This window comes from Myxocyprinus asiaticus, chromosome 36 (genome assembly GCF_019703515.2).
Source record: "Myxocyprinus asiaticus isolate MX2 ecotype Aquarium Trade chromosome 36, UBuf_Myxa_2, whole genome shotgun sequence".
NCBI lineage: Eukaryota > Metazoa > Chordata > Actinopteri > Cypriniformes > Catostomidae > Myxocyprinus > Myxocyprinus asiaticus.
This window is the reverse complement of record NC_059379.1, coordinates 27,234,119-27,253,313: the sequence shown is the minus strand read 5'-3', so window position 1 is coordinate 27,253,313 and position 19,195 is coordinate 27,234,119. Positions and strand designations below refer to the sequence as shown.

Here is a 19,195-nt window from a genome sequence, read left to right as displayed (position 1 = left end):
TTCTTCTATAAAATATAGTAAGCTATAATAAATTCTACTGGATGTGTTCCAAATATCCAATTAAATTATTCTTACATTGAGACAAACCATGCAAAATTTTTATTCTTTATTTATAATCATTTCTGTTGGTGTAGTTTCTCGAATCCTCACCATACTTTTTATCACTCATCAAGCAGTATTTAACTATAGTCAATGTGATTTTTTTTTTAATATTTGAAATATATATATAAAATAATAATAATAATAATTATATATATATATATATATATATATATATATATATATATATATGTATAACATATTTGATTTACAAATCTGATTCACATTAAGACTAAGAGTTTAAATATACATGGAATCAAAAACTATCATAATGTTGTAGTGTTTGGTTTGGCTTTGCGCATTCCTGAATTACTCAAGAGTTTTTCTTTTTCAGCAAGTATGTGCATAAAGTATCATCAAAGAAAGTAAAAAAAAAAAAAAATTGGATTAGATATTTCGGGTACATGCAATAAGCAGTTGCATCACATCGTTCAGTCATCTCACAGAAAATAATGTGCAGTTAAGAAAGAGAGATTGTCTGTGCCATGCAAAGCTTCAGCCATATCCAATGTGCAATTATTCGACAATCAAGAAGGATGCAAGTTTAAGTTATAATTATGCAATGAGAGATTGGAGGGTTTAGTACCTAAGTGCTTTATGACAGAGTCACATGTGAAGAATCACAGAAGATTGATTCGAGACCAAAAGAGATCTTCAGGCCTAATGAAACGACATCAAAGGCCCATAAAAATCTAGAACAAACTATCCAATAAAACACCCTTTCTAAACCCTAATTCAGCCATATGAGTTGTTGCAAGCTATTTTTGTTAGCACCATAATGCCTTTTTTTTCCTTTGGCCTACTGTATTAATGTAATTAGGATGAACTAGTAAAATAGAACTTAACACAACGTTAGTTGCGTAATAATTAGTAGCAAATTAGCGAAGCCTCAATAAACAGAGGACACACCACCAAAACCACAGCATAAATATTTTGATTTACTTATTGACTACTTCTTATTACCTATGCACAGTGATAGACCGATATATTGGCCGTTGACACCAGACGATAATCGAGCCAATTTGGAAGCATTAGCTCTTCCTTGTGTAAGTTCCAACAACTGCCAACATCCTTGTTAATGGATACTGCATTTCTGTGAATTTTAAGTAAATATTGTTTAATTACAGTGTATTTTCATATTAATTGATATAATAAAATGTTATTTTAATTGTTGTTTGTATTTTTTGTTGTTTGCAAAATAGTATTTTAAAATGTTGTATTAGCCTATTTCCCATATTTTAAATTATAAATTATATTGGCCATTGGCCATTCTGCCCTATAGTTCTTAGTACTGGCACAGGCCATTAAAAAAACCAATATCGGTCAACCACTACGTAATGGACTTATATTTTGCCCTCACATCCCCAGTTCACCAAAACTACATTCCAGGTACAAGGAATATATGTGCACTAGCGTTAGTATTGACAGCTAAATGCTATTCTGTTAGTGTTAAAGGACAAATGAATGCTGATGTAATGCACATGGAGATTAAACTGATGAAATGATGGATACAGCACAGCAAGCCATTTCAAAATCATGTTCAGTAGACTATCAAAACAAATCTTCCACTCCTGCAAAACTAACTCTACAGTGCAAGGCTGTTCTTTACGCACCTTCTCTACTTGTCAAGGGTTTCACAACAAACAGCATGAAAACGCTTTAACTTGCTGAGTATGCAGAAAAACGTACTGTACGACAAACATTTACGCTCAAATGAAAGAATTTTAATGGTTACATACAATGGGGTCCAAAAGTCTGAGACCACATTACAAATCTGGGATACAAAATCAAATTTAAATTTGAAAATGAACAGAAGGTGTTAGGGTTTAAAAACAAAGAAACACTGTGATTTAAAATGAATAAGAAATATAAAGATTCTGCATTATTTCTAGACCACTAATCAAATAAGATATTCATGACATTGGCCATGTTAACTTCATTCTAAAAAGTCAAATTTCCTCCCTTAAATTGAAGCACACAAGATGCTCTTCTTTCAACTTTTCACTCAAATTGATATGCTGCTGCTATTATTTGTAGGGCTGTCAATCGATTAAAATTAATATTCGAATGAATTACATGATATGCCGATTAATTGATCAGATTAATCACAATTAATCACATATCAAAAAATATTTGATTTAATATATAGTATGATTAAATAATAATAAATAATTAAATATATATATATATATATATATATATATATATATATATATATATATATATATATATATATATACATCATAATTATTATCCATTTGATTATCAAGCATTGCATTATGTGCCAGACAAGTAAAGCATTGGTAAGACACTACAAAAAGTGGCTTTAGAAGGCAAAATATTGTTTATTTCCATATCACTGAACCTACAGTCTATTGGCCTATAGTTCACAGCAATCCATTTTGCAACTGAATTCATCAAGCTGTCAGAGATGGATTTATTATAAGGGCTTTTTAAGGACGCGTCAATGTATACTTGCGTCAGACGAACACTTTTGCAGCGTCTCACTTTGAATGCAATGTGTCATAAACACTTCGTTGTGTAAACATAGTTTGAAACTCAGAATTGCACTCCGTCCAGCTGTTTGAATGCAACACATTCTCATCTTTGGACCCCATTATATTTACAGATTGTGAATCTTATGAAGTGTACTTTATGGTACGGTATTATACTTTTATACAGTACAGTTCTGTAAAGTTCTTAAAAACTCAAGAAGGTGCCTTAGTAAACAACAGCTATTGGATAACAGTCCTGAGAGACGAGCATCCATGTTTGACAGAGTCTCGACTCCCTGACTGAACTAAAACCGAATGACAAACCACATGGTGTATACTACAACACTAAGACAGTGAAAATGCAGCTATAACATAAAAAACAACACATGTTAACATGCTGTATTAATGAGTTAGCAGACTTGTTCCTATTTACCTGGACCCACCAATAGAACAGCATTAATGGCACTATGACTATGAGGAACATCGGGGTGAGGGCAGAGCATACGATCAGCACATTTACTGTGTACCAGAAAGTGCGCATCCAGATATCAATATTGTCTGGAATAAGAGAGTCTATTGTGTCCACGTCTTTGCTGAAGCGGTTCAAGACCCGCCCTGAGGGCGTGGCCTCGAAAAAGGCCTGGGGAGCCCTCAAAATGGCATGGAGCATGTTGAGGTGGGTAGTGTGGGCCGCCTTCAGCATGCTGTAAGCCCGGCACAGTAAACAGTTGGCCAGAATCAGCGCACCTGTTGAGGGGGGCAGCACAGTGAGAGACAATGAGGGAGAGGAGGGTTAGTGGGGTGGGCCCTTACTCGCTCATGTCTCATATTTCATTTCATTTATGCATTTGGCAGACGCTTTTCCCCAAAGCGACTTTCAGTCGAGATACATTTGATCAGATTGTGTGTTCCCTGGTGTTCGAACCCTTTACCTTGGCGTTGCTAGTCACCACCTATTTTCTACCAGGTGATACACTGTTGCTATGTTACCACTTGTATTTGATAAATACTGACAGACATTGGCCTACGAAACTGCTGGCCTTATGCAACCACACTGCACACATCTAGAAGAGAAATAGACTTATTGGAAAGTCAATAGAAAACATGTTTCCTGCTTGTCTTTTGCTGATCGGCTTAGCACAGCTTTGAAAGAGAAGTGAAGAGGTGGAATAGGAGACTGATATGTTTTTCATTTAATTATCCAGCGCTGTGTATGTTTTTTAGGTGGACTTAAGCAAAAGTCTCCATTTAATCTCCATTTAATCTCACTGCTGTCTAGGAGAAACATTTGAGATATTAAAAAGTTCTCATTTGGGAATTTTCTTTCCTGCAGGCTGTGCACATGAACGATAGATGTCTGTAAAAGATAATATAACTAGGCAATACTAACAAGGTCACTAAATAACTATGGAGAGCATGCATGTACAATTCACAAAGAAATACTGGGAAAACTCCCATGTGGCCCTGTATGCTCTGTTACAAATCATCACCAGAGGGCACCAGTATCCCATTGCTGTTCATTCCTATCAGTGAGGTTCGTAGCTCTAGGGAGTAGGGCTCTTACACGCCAACGAGGCAGTGGCCATATGTAAAGCGAAACAACTCCCAGGGGATATGATAGAGCTCCACAGTAAAGTCACTCACCATGTGCATCTATATCAATTGTGTAGGTGTGTGTGTTTGTGTTGATAAGTGTGAAAGCATACGAGCAGCAAAAGTCAGAACAGGAAGTGGGCAGGCAGGCTGCTGCATGGAGGAACAGGAAGTCAGCACTCAGTTAGGGTGGAAAACACTGGATAAAGTGACTGTGGGGCGAATTCACTAAACAGCTGTGCCACTTTAGCATGTGGTATTTCAATGTAAACCCTGCGTTTACAGTTTAACCAGGCGCTAAATGTGCTGAAATAGTGCTGAAATCGTATTTACATTAAGTCATTGTCATTCTTTGTTGTGCAAACACAACTCTTTAAATGCAATTTAGACACATTATAGATTACACCTTATTTACAAAACTCAGCGCTATTTGCCTGCCACAATTAATGTTGCGCTATTGCCACCCAGGCAACGCAGGCAGTAAATTGAATTTCATTTAAGAGGTGTTTGTGTACATTTTCTATTGCTCAAATAATAATATAATAATGTAGAAGAGTGTAATGTGCACGAGCACACTTTTGCCATTTTAAAGTGCCGATTAAGGTGCCTGAATCACAGTGGTGGAGCTGTAGAGTCGCAGTAAAGAATGCTAGATTACCAACCCACAAGGTTGTGATTGCAATGTGCAAATTGTGTTTTGTTTTTGCGTGTGTGTGTGTGTGGGGGGGGGGGTTGTTGTGCTTAAAGCTGACGTGCATAACTCCTTTAGTGAATCAGGCGCTAAAACAACGCAGACAGCGCATGCAAATAAACAACGCTATCAGTGGCAGCAATTCATTACTAGTGAATTCCCCCCAAATAGACAGACAAAAAAGAGAAGGACGAAATCAAAACGGGTAAGATAGAATTGCTTCAACGTCTTTGTACCAGATCCTGGAAAGCACATGCTCTGACAACACTCAAAAAGGTTCTGAAATATAACCAGGTTACATCCAGCTGCAAAAGAAATTAAGAAATACCTGCACAAAGAAGTAAATCAAAGCTAGGGGGGCAATGACCAGGGCGAAAAATGGTGTACTGCAAATGATAACAATCATGGTGGACAGAGAGGCAAAGAAGGTGCCCAGGAACATGAGGATTGTGGACGAAAGAACCTCATCTATCACATAAATGTCCTTGGAGAAGCGATTGATGATCCGGCCTATGGGGGTGGTATCGAAGAAAGACTGGGGCGTGTGAAATTTGTTGTCCAGCAGGGTCTGGTGCAGCTTACGTGCTGCCCGGATTTTCCCCATGGCCAGAGTAAAGGAAGAGAACATAACCAGGATGCCTGTGTTAAAGAGACCAGAGGAGGGGGAGGAGGTCACTACATACTACTACACAGATCTGCAGGGGAAAGGGTTGGGGGTAGGGAGGAGGTGTGGCATTGTTTGAGGGAGTGTTAGCTGAAGTAAAATCCAAAGATTGGAGGAGCACATTCTTTACAACAAGTACACATAAAACACACACATCTGCAACATGGGACTTAACATGAATGAAATGTAGTACGACCAAATTCTCATTTGATGTGCACACGTCAGACGATGTTTCACGGATCTCACTGTAAAAAATGATTTGCTTAATCAGGATTTTCTGTCCAAGTAACATTTCCAGTAAAAGCATTTACATTTTTCAAAAACAAGATAAATATTTAAGATAAGCAATCTTTTTTCTTTTCTTTTTTTGGGGGGGATAGACAATGAAAGATTTGTTTTCAGAGAATATATACTGAATTAAGTTTACTATTCTTACCCCATTGGCAAATCATTTTTTTTTTTTTTTTTTTTTGTAAAAACCCCTACAAATGTTAGAGTTTGTTTCTCTAGTAAACTTATCTTGTTTAAAAGATGATTAGACATGTTTCTTACGACGTTAGCACATTTTAGGCATAAACCACAGGAAATTGTGATTCGTGAGTTTAAAGCAATAAAAAAAAGTAAATGAACTTGGTAAACAGAATAAATGCAAGATGTATTCTCTGAAAACTTCAAGTAAATTTACTTGAACATTTACAGGAAATTTGGTTAGATTTATGTTTAAAAGAAGAAAAGAATATTGCCATTAAATACACTGCAAAAAAATCATTTTCTTATAGAGTTTTTTGTCATTTCATCTTGTTTTCCAATATAAATCACTAAACATAATTAAAACATGATAAATTTACCTGAAAAGCAATATGAAATGATATTTTGTCTTGCTTTCATTGTCAATATCATATGTTTTCAAAAAATTTTTAGCAATGTTTATGCTTATGACAAATAAAAAACATTAGATAAAATGTATTAAATAAAACAAAACTTGATTCAAATGGAAAACGAGTTTATTTTTCTTACCCCATTGGTAAATAGTTTTTCCTGTTTTATTATATAGATACACATTTCTCTGAAAACAAGACTTCATATCTTATGCCATCTGCTTCTCAAGTAGTTTTTCTTGTTTTAAAGATGTTTAGATATTTTTATCAGAAAATAAGACAAAAATACTCAGTAGGAAAATTATTTTTAAGTGCAAACATACTTATTAAACAAAATAAACTTAATTCAAAACATCTTATCTGAATACTTTTTTAAGGATGTTTATATTTTCTTTCTGCATTTGCAACTAGTTTTTTTTTTTTGCATTAAGCATTAACCTCAAAAAATTCAACTAGATTTGTTTAAAACAAGAAAAAACTATTTGCCAAACAACTTAATAAACAAAATAAACTTAATTCAAGGTATACTGTATTGTACCCTCTCGAAACAAGTCTTAATATCTTAGACATCTTCTCAAGTATACTTACTGTATCTTGTTTTAAGGATGTAGGAAAAACGTAAACAGATTAAGATAATTATTTTTTTGTAGTGTGACTCTTGGACACAGGTTATCATTATGTAATCTAATCAGAGGAGGCTCCATTAGATTTAACAGACCAGCGTGCACTGTATCAGATAATATCCACATTACATTATGCAAATGGTAGAGAGGATGGGTGTGCAGTACCTTGTGAAATGCCCAGCGCTGCGTACACCCCCACCCTCATTTGAACATTCTCTTGTGTCCTGTTGTGCTGTGCATCATTAGTCCATTCGCTGAGCCAGAAATTGGCTCCGATGGAGGCTGCGCTCTGACAGCCATACAGGAAGCAGATGAAAAGGGACAGAAAAGGCCCCACCGCTTTTGCATATTCCCAGTAAACCTTGAACTTCACCTAAAAGAGGAAGAAAGCAGAGCCATAATGGGAAAACTCAGTTTAATTTGAAGATAGAAGTGTTCTTGTAAGCTACCTTAAAGGATCTGGAGTGTTACTTTTGACATGTCGGTAGTTGACATTAAATATTTTCCCTTGTACATTCATACAAATTATAAGCTAAAATATTGATGTAAATAAAAATATAGACATGTCAACTACCCATGTAGGTAAGTTTAGATACATAGGTACTTTACTCTAGGTACTATACTGTAGGCACTATACTGCACTCTGAACATTCATACTGTATATATTTTTTAGTATAATAGTAAAATATATATTTTACTATTTACTATCGATATTTGGATGTAGGTTTCCAGCATTGAATGTAAGTGTGCTGATGTCCCCACCAGGTTTGTTAACTAGCTTAACCAGTATTACCAGAAAGACAATGCTGGTGAACAGCATGTTGACCAGTCAGACCAGCACTAGTCAGGATAAACCAGCCCGGACCAGCATTTTAAAAACAAAATGATGGTGATTCAAGCTGGTCTTTTCAGCAGGGATTTGTAATAAAACTGCTGTTTCTTCTTTATTTTCACCCTCTCTCTCATTTTCAGGTATTCATTTGTCTTTTTTAAGAGTGTTTTGCTTGATGGCATGGTTCCTGTCCTCCAGATGGGAGCAGTCATGAGTCACTCACCCGCCCAGTTTCTGCTGTTTCTGTTTGGATGAGTTTCTCCACCTTTTGCTCCTTCTTCTCTGTCAGGGGCTCTGCAAGTTTCTTAGTGCTGCAGCGGCGGTGACGGATGGACTTGCCCTTTGGGTTCTCTAGGTCATTAGACATGACGCTCATCTGCCTGAAAGGGACAGAAGACAAGAGACAAGACAAGATGTCTCAATTTTAATCAGCATCTTAAGTCATAACCAAGTTATTGTTTGAAGTAAAGTCCCAATATGATAAATATTTTGGTTTGTCTAGGACACCTGTATGGGTAGAGTAGAATTACTGATACATCTTTTGTTATAACTAAAATAGCATGTGCTTTGGTTGTTTGGGAATGTATTTCTAGTAAGCTTATCTAACATATTGTTTCCTAGTTATAGGCTTACCAAATAAACAAGCAATATTGCCTTTTGGAATAAGCAATTGCTGTTAACTACACTGTAAAAAGTGGTAACCTGCAATCGTTTTTTTTTTTCTACTTGATATAACCTTTAAAATTAGTTTTGTTGGTTTATTCTAATATATTCAGGTTGATTCGAACTGAATCGAACCAGTTAATTTAGATGTTACCACACTTTTTTTTCAGTGTAAGCATAAATGGAAGCTCAGTGTAAGCTCTGCTCTCTCATACCTGGTGTTATAGAACTAGGGAGACCAGATGTCCTGGTTTATAATGGTGCATCCCAGTGTTTGAAAAACTGATCACTATATATAAAGCCCAGGACAAATATATTAGAAGGCAATGATTTAACACCAAAGTAGAACACACTTGGGACTGTTTTTCAAACCAAGATAACCAACACTTTTCCATATGAGGCAGAAGTGTAGGGGTTTGTATATACAGTGCTCTATATTTGTGCAGTAATTTGTAATATAATGAAAAGTATATTACTGTAACATGCATGCACACACATCAATAGACCAATGAATGGTAAACTTTCATATAGCAATACGTACACCAGTCCTCTACAGTAAGTGGTTTGGGCTGTATAGATAAAATGTGAAGTGCATTCTATACCAGTAAGTCATACAATTATAAAAGCAGACAAAGTGGTTGCCAAGAGCCAAATTTCTGTCATGGACACAGGTGCTCGTAAAAGCAGTAGTCACAAAGCCAGTGCAACTGGCACAGTGAGAAGGCATTAAAAAAGCATGTGTACCTCATGAATTTTCTGCGGGCCTCATTGACAACAGGTTCGTTATCCACCATATCAGTGTGGTTACTAAGAGCATCGTCAGGAAAATCCTCTTCTTCGTCAACCACCAAAACTGTGAAACAACATCAGGAGTCAAGATGATAAGAATCTACTGTATGTGAGAGCAAACGGATTACAAGCATTAAAAAATAAAGGAAAATAAAAAGCCAATCATATAGAAATAATTATAACACGCATAGGATGCTGACTGGTCAATTTAGCGTTCCAGCTGTGCTAAAATCGACAATATACTGTATTAACTGCAATGACGCAAAACAACCTTAAGCACACGTATTTGTGGTGCATAACCACTTTCTGTTATTTCAGTGCTGTGCTATAATACTGTAAATAACCTACACAACGCACTTAACAATGCCCTCTAGCTGTGACTATTACACAATATTGCGCAGCTTCTCGTATCTCATTGCTTAAATATATAACTAAGTTCAGGCATGAAACTCTAAAAGGTGCTAGCTGTTCTTTGAACCTGTTATCTGTTAGCCAATCAGCTCGCTCACATGTGATATGTCAAGTCAATCGGCTCACATGGTGTAAGCTTATAGGTCCTTTGACGTGTAATCTGGTAGCCAATTAAATTTCATACTCTCTCTTTGCTTAACATTTAAATTTGCTCAGTTTGCAAGTAAGCTGGTTTCACTGAAGAGCACTGTGAGAGTTTTCTCTGAAACCCTCCTCCACCCCAGTTTCACCTGTCTAGATCTGCTACAGGTGGATTGTTTTTATGTCTAATTGTACAGCAGCATGTCTTACATGCTTTATGCAGCATGTCTTGTGTTTTTCAAACTATGAAGCAGCAGCAGCATGTCCACAAGCTTAATTCAGCATGTGTCTATGTTCTAGCCTTAGCAAGTTTCCGTACTTGCTCGGCAGCAGCAGCAACAGCGTAGCAGACCTAGTCTGCTTAGACCAATATCCAATCAATATGTCATACCCGTATTAACATGCTAAATCTTTCAGAGTTGTCATGACTGACATACAGTGACACAGTCTGTAATTCAGTGATGTTTACAAACCATGAGCATTTTCAGTCTCAATGCCCATTCTCTTTTTATCTTTTTTTCCAATTTCTAAATAACATTGTTATTTACCGGTGACTTCATCATCTTCGATGATATCCTCAAGAGAGTAATTTCTGAGGAACTCGGCAAAAGCCCCATTTTGTTTGAGCAGATCCTGGTAGGAGCCCATCTCTGACACCCTTCCGTCCACAAGCACAAGGATGTTATCCACCTGAGGCAGGAAGCTGATACCGTGGGTCACCAGTATCCGTGTCTATAGAGGGAACAGCACATTGGTTTAGCCCTGGTCTCCTAATTCAGGTAACTATAACAGATTGTGAGGAAGTTATTCAGTATATATCAGGGTTAATGTGAGGGGTTTGTGATCTGATAACATCTCGAATGTACAAACAAGATTGTTTTCATTCTCAGAAAATAGTGCCATTTACGCTAATTCAATGATTTTTTTTTTCAAACAATTTGATTTGAAGAGGTTAAATGCTGAACTTTCAAGAAACCATATTTTCCCAACCTCAGACATAAAGTAACAAGATTGTAACTGCAATGTCAGAAAGATCAAACAATTATTTATAAAGAGGAAAATGGCACAGAAATGAGGTTAAATTGAAGGTGCAAACACACATTTAGCATTTTCTCAGAAAATTATTTGTGACGAGGAGGAGGGTGGGCCCGGCCCCCAATCGGTTTAACAGCCGAGGAGAGGGATAAAGACGAGCCGGATGTGGCAGTTAGAGAGAGACAGAGAGCCACACACAGCTGCCGTGTGTGTGTTTATGTTTGTGTCTTTTGCTTAAGTTTTCATTAAATATTACTTTAATGGTTCGTCCGGTTCCCACCTCCTCCTTTCCCATTTTAACCCCCCCTTACAGTATTTTAGAAAGAAACTCCATGGACCATGGAAGCATGATTTTTTCTATTCTGTATAACACGTTATTAAGTAAACTGGCGATGAATGAGGACATGCAAATTGGCTATAAACAGTGCCAAAATGAAGTTCAGTTTCATGTTAATTATTTCAGTTAAGTCATGGCACAGATAGCACACAAACAGCACGGTTTCCTGAGAATGACCCATTTCTCAGAAAGGTGTGGTAATAAAACATAATGTGACACAACACAATTAAATGTAATTAGCTGATTTCCTGATTCTGTACACGTCTATTTGTAAACCATATGAAAACACTGTGGTTTTATTTGTCACTGTGCACTGTCCACCCAAATTATTTTCAGAGAATAGGGTATAGAAGTGTCAAATGACTCATGCAAATACCTTGTCCTTGAGGACTCCCTCAGGCCCAACAACTTTGTCAAAAATATGTTTGGCAACATGAGCGTCCACAGCAGACAGAGGGTCATCCAGGAGATAGACGTCTGCTTCACTGTAAAGTGCTCTGGCTAGACTCACTCTTTGTCTCTGGCCACCAGAAAGATTAATGCCCTGCACAGAGACACAGATAGCCATAATCCAACCACTGTTACTCCAAAAGCTGCACTAAAATCAGTTACAATATACAGTAGCACTATTCATAAAAATAGTATGTTCAAAGTAATTTACTTTAGGGAGACCAGGGCTAGTTGTCGTAATTTTTTACACTTCAGTGGGTATTTCTCAGGGTTGATTTATTTTTGAAAATCTGTTTTTATATAGACACATAACTTAAGGTCTTGGCTACAAAAAAGCTATTGAAAATTCCCACCATTATTGCCCAGGAAAAAAGATACAGTACACTGAATGCACACTGTCACACTATATGTGGTGAGTTGTCACAAATGGAACCTGCCTTTAAACAGTCTATTATGGTCTTTATTCAGCTAAACTTATGAAAGACAAAACAATTAATGAAACAGCAAAAATGTAAAATGTAGCATACAAAAATATCAAACCAATGTTTTGGCATTCACAAACTGGAGTTAATACATTGATTGTACAATTTCCAACATTTGCCACAACAAAATGTGACAACTTGCCCCGACCTGATGTTTATGAAAAACAATTTTGTCAACCTTTCTGTTACAATCAACCTTTGTTATATAGTTGATGCTTACCTAAACAAAACCAGTGTGTTCGCATATTTACCCAACAGCCATTACAAAAATATGATATTGGTATTTTAGTTTGGAGGACAAAATTCATAATTACTCTATTTAAGAGGGTTTTGAACTAGCTGTTTGAAATCAAAATACATAACCACTGCTGGAGAGAATACACATTTGTGTAATTGGACTTTTGACTCAAAACCTTATAGTTAATGAGATACAGTTACTTGTGACAACTAGTCCCGGGATCCCCTTTATTAAAATTGATGGTACCTTCTCCCCTATCTCTGTTTGGTCGCCACCAGGAAGCATTTCCAGGTCAGGGGTGAGGGCACAGGCCTCCAGCACACAGCGGTACTTCTGTTCCAGATAGGGTTTGCCAAACAGGATGTTATCTCTTAAAGTGTCATTCTGGATCCAAGCTTGCTGTGGTACATAAGCCACAGAGCCCTAAATCAAGAGAAAAGCAATATGCTTTAATAACTCTTGCCATGTTAATAATTGTAACTGTATAGATGAATAATTAAAAATAATCAGAATTAATCTGGGTGATGCTACACACCCGTATCGAGATTTGCCCCTCGAGCTTCTTCATTTCTCCAAGCAGGGCGGACACAAGAGAGGTCTTCCCACAGCCCACATGACCCACCACTGCCAGCAAAGAGCCCTGCGGCACCATCACATTAATGCTGCCAACAGATGCCAAGTTATTATCACTGCATAATCTCCATTCATAATTTACTGTATTTACTGACAACTGATCAAGAGCAGAACTGGAGAGCAACTAAATAAAAGTAGTGATGCACACAGTCATTTTTTTGCTAATTGCTAAACTTTAGAAATGGTAGTAGTAGAAATGCTCAGCTGTTTACAGTAGCTACTTTTCCCAACGAGCAGTGGTGTAGCATGACAAATCACAACATTGCTGTTTTTACTAGGGATGCACAAATCAGAAAATGTTTGCCCGATACAGATACTGGTTTTAACACAAAAATATATAGGCCAATGCCGATACCAAAATGTTGCCACTATTTTACTTATGCTTTTTAAATGTATAAAGAGGCACAAGAGCTTTTTTACTGTTTTAACAATAAATAATTTGTACTATACATGGATGGATCTGTTGAACACATAACAGGCTAAAATTCTAATAAAAATATTAATAAAATATAAATAAAAGATAAACATATTTAAAAAGATACAAAAAATAACTTAATATGATCACATGATGACTGATAAGAAAAAAAGGTTATTTTGTACTTCTAAAACATTGCACATCTGTTTTTTGCAGTTCAAAACATCAGAACTCACATTTTCCACATATGTACTGTATATGATAGAACATTACAAATTCATACTATGCATATGTTGGGCGATTCCACAGAAATGTCAACCACATCATGGAAAAATAAGAAAGATTTAACAAAAGAAACCAAACCTCCTTTTAAATTCTGAAATTATATTGGTTTAATGTATAATGGATAATGCCATCCAGACTGCTAGAGGGTGCCGCTTGTTCACACAGTGCTGACTGAAGTGCTGAATGCAGACATCTGGTGTGTTCCATTTACAAGTGATCATCCCTATTCACTTCGTAGATTTTACCAGTCACTGTGAGAGCTTTGGAGGGCTGAAAGGTATGGGGCTCAAAATTAACGATAATTTGGAACTCACCATTTAAGTCATTGTTACTGGAAATTCTGTTTGATGCAATGTTACATCCAGTGCCGGTCCTACCCCATTTGGCACCCTAGGCGAGACCCTCAGCCCGCATGTTAGACAAATTCATTGAGAAGAACTGACTCAAAAGAGTGATTAATTCACGCATTTGGCATCACTTCGATTCACGAGCCCCACGCTCGTGAGTCTATGGCCGTGTTCGCAGTGGCATACTATTCATACTAATCTCACTGTTTTTTGCCAAATACAGGTATAACAGTGTGACGAGGAGGAGGACGTGACGATGCACAGCTGCCGCTGAATCAGCTAATCAGCGGGAGAGCAAGATAAAGGGGAGCCGGAGGCACCAGTTCGAGAGAGAGATGCACAAAGCCGCGTTGCATGTGTGTCTGTTTATGTTTGTTTTATGTTGTTTCTTATTAAACTTTATGTTTACTGTTCAGCCGGTTCCCACCTCCTCCTTGCCCGTCCTTTACAGTAAGAGAAGTATGGTAGTAAGGCATTTAGTACACAGTCTATTTGTTTCATGGGGGGTGCCACAACACGTCATCGGAACACACAGGGCGCATTTTTTCGACACAGATTGAACACATACTTATTGGCTCAGTAGATCGTGCCCCCGAAGCGATGACCGGCTCTGCTTACATCATGATTATCATGATTGTTCTCCCTTCTAAGTGCTCTTTCGAGGCTGATTCCCGTTTGCAATGCAGGGAGTGGTTTGTTGTCTATATTTTTAAACATTAGTAATCGCGCAAGGCCATATTGTGATTTTAATCTTAATTCAATCAATCACGCATCATTATTAGATATTATACCAATGTCTCAGAAGTCAAAGTCTGCTGGTTTCAAAGTGTTTTGGATGGTTTCCCTCATCATGTAGCCTGTGGCTAAGTGCCGCTTTCACGACTGTCACGTCCGTTTATGGCTGATTTTCACATTAACATGAGAACAAGAAAGAATAAAACATTTAATATTACATGTTCTTAGGAGTGCCAACCCTTCTACATATCATTATTTCTGGATTGTGCAGTTTTTAATCTCCACTTTTACTTTTACATCTGAAAGTCACATGTGGTACCTGTTTAGTTTCACTTTCACATCTGAAAGTGAAAGTTAAAGTGGAGATTTAGAGTAAAAAAAGGGCTTAAATATTGTTCCGTTTCTCACCCACACCTATTATTTTGCTTCTGAAGATATGGATTTAAACACTGGAGTCTTATGGATTACTTTTATGTTTCCTGTATGTGAGTTTTGGAGCTACAAAGGTCTGATCACCATTCACTTGCATTGTATGGACCTACAGAGCTGAGATATTTTTCTAAAAATCTTCATTTGTGTTCTGCTGAAGAAAGAAAGCCATACACATCTGGGATGGCATGAGGGTAAGTAAATGATAAGATAATTTTTGGCTGAACTATCCCTTAAAGCCTCAACACAACAAAATTAATTCACAACACAACGAAAATCCCACAGCACAACGGAAATATTCCACAACAAAACAAAATTAATCCACAACATGACGAAATGAATGAGACATAACAAAATCAGAAAAGAAATACAGTATTTATAAAAATGCTATATTTATTTGTCCTTAAACGCTCTGGACAATGCAACCTGGTTGGGTTTCTACCAGAACTCTTAATGCACATAACTTAAGCAACATTTGCTCGAATCTGTACCTGCACTGTACTTGCATACGTATTGATGTATAAGGTGTCCTGCTCCTGTGAAAATGAACTGTATGTAGGCTGCAGCCCCCGATCGGACAGCAAAGCGCTCAGGGGAAATGACTTTAAATGACTTAAAATAATTACTTTCTGTTAATTTCATTGTGGTGTGTCTTATTTCTGTTGTGTTTTGAGCTTTTATTTGCTTTACGAATTTGTTTGTTGTTACAGTAGCTGCTTTTTGTAAATAACTTGTAGTGTAGTAAACAAATGTTTTAAAAGCTTGACTGTAATTTAAGTTTAAATTATGAGTAGCTTGTAGTCTGACAAACTACACTTTCAAAGTAGAACGCTGCTCAAGAAAATATTTTTGTTATAAAAGCATTTGTGTTTTTCTGATACACATGACACAGTTGTGTGAATGTTCTTACTTCTCAAGAGTGACTTGGTCTTGCTTGGCCCATGAGAATTTCCCATTCACTACTGTCACTGCATATTCTGAAGAGAGAGAAACCATGAGTCAGTTAAAGCAGGAGTAGTCATGACTTATTGTAACAAAGTAAACTGCAGACAGCAGTCACTGAAAACAGATTCACAATGATTCAGAAAAGTAAACTTGTCAGCCAGCCTTTAGCCTCAGTGAAGAAAAGTGAAAGAGCCCTCTGTCATTACCTGAAGCATTGTTTCTTCTGTCGACACTCTCTGGATCCAGTTCATCGTGACTCAGGAAATCCTGGATGCGCTTCAGAGACACGCTGGCCTATGCATTGAGCAGATGAATGATTAGGGGAAAAAACAATGCAACATTAAGTGGGAGAATGAGTTACACTGCTGAAGCATTTCAGAAATGCTGATCTTTTGTCAGGAATTTACTGTGGTAAATATTGTGTAAACCTTTAAACAGTTTAAGGACTGAACCTGTATGAATCACCCACACAGACAAACCTTCTCAAAGTATGATCACAGCATTATTATTTTATTTGTAACATTTTCTAAATCATAATTTTTGAGGTGGGACTACTGTTGTAAGAGAATGAACTTCTGGTTATTCGCAGATTACTGAGTTGCATTTCTATTAAATTAGTTGTATGGATGGGTGTAGTATGAGCTAGAGAATCTAGATGAATGGACAGGAATTAAACAAAAGTTTGCCTTACAAACAAAAATCTAATGTTTCTACAGCAACAGGTGTCAGTATATTGTTCAAGAACACTGGGATGAATAAGAGCCAGCAAACTGTAAACAAAACAATTTTGAGTGCACTCTTTTTGAGTTATTCATAATGTTAATAAAGAAAAAAATGATGTGAATGCTCACTTGTACAATGCTGCTTATGACTTGTGGGAGCATATTCAAGGGGAATCTTAAGATGTTGAACAGAGACAAAGACACGAATGCCTTCTCTGCATCCAAGACGTTCTCTTTATCCACAGTCACATATACAGCAAATGTTGTCAAGGCTACCTGCAGACACATCAAAGAGAAGGAATCCTTAAGAATCCTTTTTCCATGGAGAATTTTTGAAGAATCTGTATAAAAATCTTGGTAATATTTTATAAGAAGGTTCCAACATTAGTTAAAATGAACTAACAATGAACAATACTTTTACAGCATCTATTAATCTTGGTTATTGTTAATTTCAACATATGCTAATACACTTTTAAAATCAAAAGTTGTATATGTTAACATTAGTTAATGCACTATGAGCTAACACGAACTAACAATGAACAACTGAATTTGTATTAAATAACATTAAATCAAAGATTAATAAACACTGTAAAAAAATATATGTTGCTTGTTTTTTCATGATACCTAATGCAATAATGAATGTTAACAAATGGAACCTTATTGTAAAGTGTTACCCAAATCCATTTAATGACATTATATACCATAAAGGTCATTTTACATCACAAGTCTTCTGAAGCCAAACGATAGGTTTGTGTGACAAACAGTTATTTACTGAAAATCGTCCCCTCTGCCAAAGCTCTCAAATCAAATAAGCCGACTGTGACGCAGGTTGGATGTCAGTGACATCAATCGTCATTTGTTCTCTAGTGTCTTGTGTCCAAACATCATTAATGTAAATGTCCAATCTAAAGCAACACATCTAATACTGCCATATTTGATTTGAGAGCTTCAGTGGAGGTGAAGATTATCAGTGAATAATGACTTAAATTCTGGACTGTTCCTAAAAAATCTATTAAATGGCTCCAGAAGATGTAGAATATCACATAAGTCTTATGGCCCACTTCTGTGGTGTTTTTTTTTTTTTTTTTTTTGACATTTTTGGAGCTTGACAGATATAGTTACTATACATTTTGTCACTGTATGAAAAAGACCCACAAGAAGATTTTTGTGTTTTTTTTTTTTGTTTTTGTTTTTTTTGTGTGTGTGTTTTTAAATAAACAAATAAACAAATAAATAACAGGATACAGGTTAGGAGTGACATGAGGTTGAGTAAATATTTTTGGGTGAACTACTTCTTTTAAAAAAATAACGTAGCTTTAAAACACATTTGTTTTAAAACAAAACAAAGTTTTCCGGCAAAAACCGTTTCAACTTCCTGTTACTCATCTGTCAGCTACATGCTGTATGAGTAATGCATTTTGAAACATGAGCTGCCAACATGAGGCCAATTAGATAAGGATATACCACATAATTTGGCATATCAAAGATAACCATTTTGCATTCTGTTCAGACACGTAACACCACACAGTAAGAGATAAGAAAATGGAAAGATGTATTACCAGGAACGGAGCACTGGTCCAGGCCATGGTGGAGAGCGCGCTGAGGTAGGCAGTCTTGCGCAGCACATTGAGTTCTTTCTGGCGGATCTGAAGGACCTTCTCTTTGAAGGAGATCTCCCAGGCGTAGAGCTTCAACACCTTTATGCCATTGAGAATCTCATTCATCAGCTTGATGCGGTCATCTTTATGTTTCATTTGCTCCACCTGTACAGAGTACAGGAAACAACATCAGATGATGATGACCTTAAGTGAGTGTCAAGTCCAAAACCTGCAAAATGCTGCATTTTTGCATGCAGCATATGGAGGTAGGAAGGCATAAATTTGCTTTGGTATCAAGTGTTTACTTCACATCCTGTCTACTTTTTACATAAAAAGTGTTGTCAGTATTTTTGGATCTCTCTAAATTTCACTTGAATTTGTGCTAGATCATTGGACATGACGTTTTGGTGCCTTGGAAGCCAGTCTTAAACCAGTTTTCTTAGGAGGTACCTATGCCTGTTGAGTTGCCTGTTAAGTCATTGACTGGCTGGACAGTAAGGCCTTTGGTTTCGGACACTGCCCATGTCTCTTATTTCTACCACTGCTACTTGATGGGCCACACCTGTTACACTAAGAGGTTCAGATAACTGCTGAAGAGCTTGGGTAGTTAGCATTGCACACAACTGATATTAATATGCTCTCTTTAGGAAAATGAAGGGTGAATT

General features: G+C 36.8%; 1 protein-coding gene across 8 annotated transcripts in view; it reads right to left on the bottom strand.

The window, feature by feature from the left end:
• LOC127427067 (ATP-binding cassette sub-family C member 3-like) overlaps positions 1-19,195 on the bottom strand; it is a 70,219-nt gene that overhangs the window by 8,628 nt on the left and 42,396 nt on the right. The window contains exons 12-24 of one of the 8 annotated variants that reach the window (XR_007894895.1): positions 18,492-18,695; positions 17,062-17,208; positions 16,417-16,504; positions 16,176-16,242; positions 12,957-13,083; positions 12,668-12,844; positions 11,628-11,795; positions 10,428-10,611; positions 9,283-9,391; positions 8,099-8,255; positions 7,209-7,416; positions 3,028-3,341; positions 1,063-1,192 (exon numbers count right to left, since the gene is read on the bottom strand). Coding sequence is in view for 5 of the 8 variants with exons in the window: in XM_051674404.1 (XP_051530364.1) it covers positions 3,333-3,341; positions 5,207-5,517; positions 7,209-7,416; positions 8,099-8,255; positions 9,283-9,391; positions 10,428-10,611; positions 11,628-11,795; positions 12,668-12,844; positions 12,957-13,083; positions 16,176-16,242; positions 16,417-16,504; positions 17,062-17,208; positions 18,492-18,695 (1,956 nt within the window). In the remaining 3 variants the exon portion in view is untranslated. Of the gene's footprint in view, positions 1-685; positions 1,025-1,062; positions 1,193-3,027; positions 3,342-5,206; positions 5,518-7,208; positions 7,417-8,098; positions 8,256-9,282; positions 9,392-10,427; positions 10,612-11,627; positions 11,796-12,667; positions 12,845-12,956; positions 13,084-16,175; positions 16,243-16,416; positions 16,505-17,061; positions 17,209-18,491; positions 18,696-19,195 lie in introns of those variants that run through there. The other 7 variants (XR_007894896.1, XM_051674404.1, XM_051674403.1 and 4 more) reach the window with 7 other exon arrangements.